Source organism: Camellia sinensis, chromosome 7 (assembly GCF_055761805.1).
Source record: "Camellia sinensis isolate YWXY chromosome 7, ASM5576180v1, whole genome shotgun sequence".
Taxonomy (NCBI): Eukaryota; Viridiplantae; Streptophyta; class Magnoliopsida; order Ericales; family Theaceae; genus Camellia; species Camellia sinensis.
The window spans coordinates 111,334,026-111,342,092 of NC_138967.1; the positions used below are offsets into that span (position 1 = coordinate 111,334,026).

The 8,067-nt window shown below is 32.0% G+C and overlaps 1 protein-coding gene across 1 annotated transcript; it reads left to right on the forward strand.

The window, feature by feature from the left end:
• The first annotated feature begins 865 nt into the window (after positions 1 to 865).
• Positions 866 to 1,708, forward strand: LOC114309878 (putative F-box protein At3g10430). The gene has a single exon (XM_028255755.2). The coding sequence runs from the start codon at positions 866 to 868 to the stop codon at positions 1,706 to 1,708; it is 843 nt and encodes a 280-aa protein (XP_028111556.2).
• The last annotated feature ends 6,359 nt before the right edge of the window (positions 1,709 to 8,067 follow it).

Consider the following 8,067-nt stretch of genomic DNA (forward strand, 5'->3'; position numbering starts at 1 on the left):
TATATCAAATTAAATTTTTTTTTTTTTTTTTTTAAAGTGGGGAATGTTTAGAGATGGTTTAACATGATGATATATAGTAGTACCTAAGGAGGTATTTAGTGCGGTTAGAATAATTTGAGAATAAAATTATAAATTAATCGATAAATGACGGATTGGTAAATAATTTAAACCGTAGTTTGGAATGGTTTCAATTTACTAGGTGATTGAAAAATATTCTTAAACAATTATCAAGCATTTGCATAATATATAATACTAATTTACATAATATTTATTATACATATAACACAAACTAATTTTACATAAAAAATTTATGACAATTGATATACAACAAATTTCACATCTTAAATTTTTCCCATACTCATTTTTCTTTAATATTTCATTAGATGTTAAAAAAATGTATATATCAACTATATCGGAACGGAGTGATTTCATTGGTAGTGTTACATACATCAATTAATATACTAACTAGTGTATCAATTAGCGTTATGTTATTATTACTGACCTTACTTATTATACAAATTATAAATATTCAAAATCTCTAAAATTATACTACATCATCTATTAATACACTAATTAAACATATATCATTATTCTTTTAAAATATGACTTCATTTCATGGGTTAAAAATAAAGCAAGACTTTATTGTGGGTAAAAAACGATAAATCAGGACTTTTATAAGGTTCAGGGCTTTTCCGGGTTCTTTTCCGTCTCTTTTTCTTGATCCAGGGCCTGTATCCGTGGATCATCACAACTGTACGTTGCCAATCCAGCTGTCCTCTCTTTCTCAAATTCTAGGGCTTTTCATTGATTCTCTGCAACTCTAAACCCCAATCCTATGAACCAGTGTCCTCTTCCTTTGATAACAATGTCAGACTACATACCCAATGAAGTATTAATTGAAATTCTTGCAAGACTACCTTTAGATTCTCTACTTCGATTCACATCTGTCTGCAAATCATGGTACTCTCTCATCACAAGCCCTAGTTTCATCACCAAACACATCAATCAAACCATTACAGACAGGAAAAGAAACAGTGACAAGCTTATCCTTAGGCTTTACACTGATAATGACAAGAAAGAGCACTATCTTTTGTGCCCTGATGATGAAAATTTTCCTGATGATTACTTGGAACTACCTTTCCCATTCAAAAGCCCAAATGGGTATTTTACGATATTTGGTAGTTGCAATCGATTGCTATGTCAATGTGATGATTATTATGATTATTCCCATGATCATTTTTATGGTGCCATTGGTGATGCTTCCCAAATTGTTCTATGGAACCCATCAATTAGAAAATCGGTAACTATCCGTATGCCTTGTAAGCCACCAGGCTGCTATATGTTTGTTCTTGGATTTGGTGCTCACCCCACAACTCATGAGTACAAGGTGGTAAGGCTTGTGTATTTCACTACCTATTCTTCTCATTTTGCTCCCAAGGTTGAGCTTTTCACGCAAGGCACAGGGTTATGGAGATGCATTGATTCTGCTGCTCCTCCATATTGTATGGTTGAATTTATGTGGTGGTCTCAGGCTTTTGTGAACGGAGATGTACATTGGGTTGCATTTGATCCGCATGTGGTGGATGGTATTCGCAATTTAATGTTGTCATTCAATATGGGTACTGAAGCATTATCTGAGATGATGTTACCTCCTACTTTAGCCGATGAACATCCATCATGCTTGTCCGTTAAATTATTTGGAGAATGATTGGTTGTGTTTTGGAGCGGACAAATTAGCGCAGGTTTTTGCTGCATATGGGTGATGAAAGAATATGGAGATGCGAAATCTTGGACTAAACTATTCAGTATAAATTTACCGGATGTGTTGGACAAGACATTGGGATTTAGAAAGAATGGTGAAGTTCTATTATCAACAAATGAGAACTGGTTGCTTTCTTATCACCCTGGAACCCAAAAAATGACAAATACTGGAATTGTAGGGAATTCTTACTCATGTAATGTTGATGTTTTCATGGCAACCCTAGTTTTAGTGAAAGGTGAAAATGGTGTCTAAGTGGGACAGGTGAGCTATGTTTCCAACTTCTAAGGGAGATGGGGATAGAGTTGACAATGAAATAGTTATGAAAAAAAGTAAGTGAATGAAAAGAAGGATGTGGGAAACAAAATCAATATTTTTTGATTTCAATACTTTAAGCACTATATTTCCCTCATTTGTTTCTGTTCCTCTTAGGTATCTTGGAGTGAATCCCTACCATGCAATAACCTTAAACCTTAAAATTGTGTCAATGCACACACAAAAACTCACTCTTTTGAATGCTATAACATGTTCAGATTGCTTTGTTTTATTGGCTCGTCTGTAATCCATTTCTTACAAATCGATGTTCATTACTTGTTCTGCATTAGTTTTCGGGAGCTAATTATGTTTGATTTCTCACCTTTTTTTTTTTAACAAGTTGATTATCATACAATTGAAGAAGCTGTTGTTAATATTTTTTCTTGGACTGCACCATTTCAGAAACTGTGATTGATTTTGTCAAATGCCTTGTTGCACTTTGTTTTGTGGTATTGATCAATTATTATGCATTTCGGTCACAAAAATCTGTTATTGGTTTTCATTACTCAGAGCCGTTTTGTCCCTAGTATGGGATTTATAACGAAAGGTATTAAAAACCATAGTGGATGGTGGTGGGAAAAGAATCATTCATTGAGTAGATGAAGATGATGAGGGTATTAATGTCAATTTACAAGTACCATTAACGGAAGCTAGTGGTACTTTTTAGTCCTGAAACCATGGGGATTTACTTGATTATTTTTTAATGTGAGGGAGCTTATGCACACATGGTCCAAACCACATGGTGGTAAGGTGAAATTTCTCCTATTTTTTATTTGTCTCCACGTTCTCGCAAATTCATGTCATATTATTATTATTATTATTATTATTAGAAAATTGTCTTGTTAGTCCCCTCTAATACATCTCAATTAGTTGCTAGATGTAACAATTAGTTAATTCTTTATCAGTTTAGATTGCTGAATCATATAGGGGATTCCAATGGCTTCAGTGTCTGGCTTCTTAGCCTTTTTTCGAAAATGTCCTGTCTTCAGCCTAGGAAAATCTTTTTTTATTTGTGTGTGTGTGTGTGTTTTGGGGGGGTGTTGGTATACAATGGTGGCCAAAGCCAAGGGGACCAAAAAAAAAAAAAAAGAAGAAGAAAAACTAGCAGAAATATCTCCAATCTGGAGTCTCATAAGCTAGAATTTGTTGCATCCTTTGAGACAGCCTTAGCAAGGTCTGCAGGTGCGTACCTCCTTGTAGTGCCTCATGTGCTAATTGATTTGCACACTCTTTTGCTTCTCTAGGAAAATATGCTGGATTTTACAGTCCCATTCCTTCACAAATTCCCTCATCTGTAGCACCAAATTGAAATTAGGATGTAAAGAATTTCGACCTTGCAACAAACTCACTGCATCTTGGCAATCCATCTCCAAGATGATCTCCCTGCATCCTCTTTGCCAAGCCGAAAGTAGACCTTGCCATACTACACATAGCCCGCCGTTAAAGCATGAGCCCACACAATTTTCTGGATGAATCCCACCACCCAGAAACCGGCACTATTTCTAGTCAAAGCCCCTACACCCGCTAGTCTTGGATTACCAGTTGAAGCGCCATCCATGTTCACTTTTAAATCCAACTTTTGACCATGGGAAATGTCTAACCTTAATTGGCCATGCCTCTAAACTCTGTGTTGCATCTTCTGGTGCTGTTAAACAGTTGAGTTCTGAATATAGTTTGTGATGTCATTAGGCTCTAATTTCTATCCGTTGAATGGTGCTCTGTTATGAAGTAAGTTGGGATAGACAGCATAAGAACTTTTTTATTTTGTTTTTAAGAATTGTTTTTGTATCTTTCAAGTTTTATTCCTCTCTGCTTGTCACTACTCTGTCTCAGGCCTTGCAGCCTCCTGGCTTCAAAATTTTATTGAGCTTCCATGCCTACTATTCATATCATTTAAGATATTGCCAAGTTACTTTCATATTACTTGGAATATTTCTGCTATATGTGGCTAGCAAGAGGTAGAGTTACCCTATTTAGTATTAGATTCCAAAGAGAATATATCATATTATAGGGTGAGTTTTCATGTGCACGTATCATATTCTACTATAGTTACCTTACCTTAGCTTTTGTTTGCTTGTGTGCATTGGGGTTTGTTATTGAAATTGAAGGCTCTTGTTCATTTCCATATATTAGATGTCATTATTGTATATTTGAATTCAACTTGCATTACCAGTCCACATCTCTCAATATCATAAAATCAGTTTGTTATAAATTTCCATATCAGAAAGAGATTCAAAGTTGCATAATTAGTGTTTCTTTAAATCCCTGCAACACAGAGTTGGTACTAGCTTGCCAACCTGATCTATATCATAACTATTCTAACTGTGTTCATTTATTTGCAATCTTGAAGTAATAGTTTTATTTGGTTATAGAATTCTTTCTTTGAAGGAATTTATGCATAGAAGGCTCTCAGACCCTTGGTTTATATTGCTCTCTCTCTCTCTCTCTCTCTCTCTCTAAATGTGTAATTAAGATCTCTCCTGTTCATGGAAACAATCTCTTTAGAAATAGGAATAATAGGGGTAAGACTCCATACATTTTGCCATCCTCATACTCCACTTTAGCCAAAGTCTTGTGCATTGGGCATTTTTATTCTTTTCATTTTTTATTCTCTACCTTTTTTAATCTATATTGTAGGGTAGCAGTGGGTGTTGGGGACTAAATTTTTGTGCTTGTGTGTTTCCTAATTTGAAAATTAAAAAAAGCATTTTCTATTTTCTTTTATTTGTTCCATAATAGTATTTTCAATATAAAAGGCACAACAAATTTGCCTCCTTAGGAATTTTGATCTTAAATCACCCAAAATACCCTCATGTAACTGACATGCCTCTTGAAACTCATTAAATTCATTTTCATATTCAAATAAAAATATATATATATATATATATATTCCAAATGAAAAATGCTATAGACCCCAAATAAATTACTAAATATTCTATCAAATCTCTCACATGGGTGCGGGAACCACACATATGTGATTTGTGTGGGTCCCGCACCCATGTGAGAGATTTGGTAGAATACTTGGTAATTTATTTGGGGTCCCTAGCATAACTCTTCTTTTTTTTTCAAGGATAATCTATACATAAAATAAGAAAATAAATAGTTCAAATCATTAGTGTGGAACCCATGATAGACCCCATAACCTCGACAATATTCTCCAGTTCAATTGGATTTGAGAGAATCCTCTTTTATAACAATTGTGCTCAATGGATGAATATGTTGTTAAATTTGAAATGATATTCATGAAAACAAACTACTGTCACCATTGCTATCACTACTGTCACCACTATGACTCATACTATTACTTCCACAACTATCAATATTATCATGATATATATAAATTTTTAATTTATTTGTTACTAACTTGTTAAAAATAATAATAATAATAATAAAAAACTTATTCCATTTCATGAGTTTAATAGGTATAACCAAACGTAGGTATGAGAATTATTATGGTTAAAAGTTAAAAGGTAAACTACAAACAGTAGCTAAGAATTTTTTTTTAGGGGTTAAATAAGCTAAAAATCAAATAAATTATAATTAAACACTATTAATTAATTTTTTTAAAGTAATAGGCTAAATAAAAAAAAATAGAAGTAACACCGAACAAAGCCTGTACATTCATCCTAAAAGGAAAAAAATAAAAAAGAAAAATTACAATTCAGTGTAAATTTAGAGTAAAAAAATACACATTGATAGCAAACCTAATAAATATTAATAATTAAAATTTTACATTTTAAACTTTAAACTTTATGAATTTGTAAATATTTTTGCGACATGCCACTGAATTGTAATTCCACCTCCCCAATTTTTGGCAAACTAATAATGTACAAATAAAAAATTTATATACAATTTATATATTTTTTATTTTAAAACACAACTTCGTAAAAATAATTTTTATTTATAATAATAATATTACCATTAGAGTGATATAAATGAACCAAATAATTTAAGTTTGATTTGTGTTCAACTCATTAAAAACTCGTTCATTATGAAAATGGTCCCCTCCATACCTTTACCTCTCCATACTCTTCTTGTATACTCCAATTTGGACCCAAGCTGATGATCCAAACCGTCTGTCTCAGAAGTTTCATAATAAAGGCCATTCATATAAAAAATGAATTTCATCAGAAAATTAGAAACATAGGAACAAAAAAATATTTTTATTTTATAAAATGGATGGTTTAATTTTACAATCATATTTGTCTTTTATTTTATAAAATAAAATGCATTTTTTTTTTAAGTCTATAATTTTCTGATGAAACTTATTTTTTGCATAGATGACCTTTATTACGAAACTTACGAGATGACGGTTCGGATTATTGGTACAAGTCCAAATTGGGGCCTACAAAAGGGATATGGGGAGGTATAGAGAGATGAAGATGTGGAGGAGAGCTTATCCCCGGTTCATTAAGTAAATGAATTAATCTTGAATACAGTTTACAACTTTGTTAAAGTTCTTTAACCAAATTTGAACAGTCAATTGCTTGTTTAGCTCGATTTGATAAGTGTAAAACTATATAGAAATATAAATTATTCAAGCTTAGCTAGAAATAAAAATAAAAAAAATTTAATTTGAGATTGGCTAAAAAATTTAATAAATCAAACTTGAACAAATCTTAAAACTCATTAAAATTTTCACACCAAGCTCGACAAAATATTTTTTTGACTAATTTGCTCGTTTATCCTTTCGAATTACCATAACTTATTGTGGAATGTGAAATTATCTCTACAGAAAAAACAAGATGACATATTCTGTCCTTTTATTTCTATTAAGAGAAACCAAATGTTAGTGATCACTCCCAACTAGATTTGGTTGGGGGACCCTCTGATGATCAAGTTAATTTACTGATCGACTATCATGAAATATACAATTTGTATTTAAAAGAGGGTTCTTGAGTTACCTCTTGCTTGCCCTTAGGGCTTTATCTATTGGCATTTTTTTTATAGTTTCTTGGCTTAAATCTTATTTGTCCGTTTATCTTTTGATTGGAGGGTTCTGCCTTTGTTTGGCAATGACTAGTCCAATTGTCAAGTTGCTTTCTTCCTTGGATAACTAAGATCACGTTAGATGCTAGTAGCCAACTTGCTAGGCCTCGTAGCCGTGAGATGCTTTTGATTAGATGGCGTTGCTCTCTGCTAGTCCCAGCTTATATTTCTGAATTTCTTGACATGTATTCGCATTCATTGGGTTGAAGCCCAATCCAACAATCCTACTTTATTTACATGTCTTCATTTTAAAAGGACATCTTTATGTTTAGTTGTCTCTCATGCGCGTGAGTTTTGACCAACCTGCCGCCAGCTGTCATTTATGGGCCCAAGAAATTGCTTTGGGCTCTTCACATTTTTTTTGGCAGATGTCAATAGATTTGGGCCCGAGTTCGTATTTTTTCCTTTCACATTTATCATGTTTTCTATATAAATTTTTTCCAAAAAAAATAAAGACAATTATTTTTTTTTTGAGCCTTTTAATAAAATGAATTCTAAATTTTTAATTTTTTCATTTTAAACCTTAATATTTTGATTTGGTTTCAATCTAAATTATTCAATTATTTGTGTTAAGAACCAATGGAGAAAAAGTATTTAAGCTATTAAACTTAATGTAAATATACATAAATATTATTTTTTTTATTGAGTTTAATGAATAAATAAAAAAAAATATTTTTTTATCAAATTTATTTGATAAAAATAAGTAAATGGTTTATATTGAAAACAAATAAGAAGTATAGGGTTTAAATTGATAAAATTAAAAAAATTAAGTGTTTTTTTTTTAGGGTAATTTCTTAAAATTAAAAGGTTCAAACGATAAGATCTTTTTTATTTATTTATTTTTTTCAGGAAAAAAAATTCTGGATTTGAGGAACGAAAAGAAAATTAGGGTTTCAGATTTGAATTTGCTCTCTCCTCTCTACTCCATTGGTTTGACTTTTGAAATACTCTGTTGAAGTTGAAGCTGAAGCATGGCCAAAACTATTCGAAGAATTGAGCTGTCA

Excerpts from the sequence above, each read along its gene's own strand:
- LOC114309878 (XM_028255755.2), top strand. The coding sequence starts at position 866 with ATGTCAGACTACATACCCAATGAAGTATTAATTGAAATTCTTGCAAGA.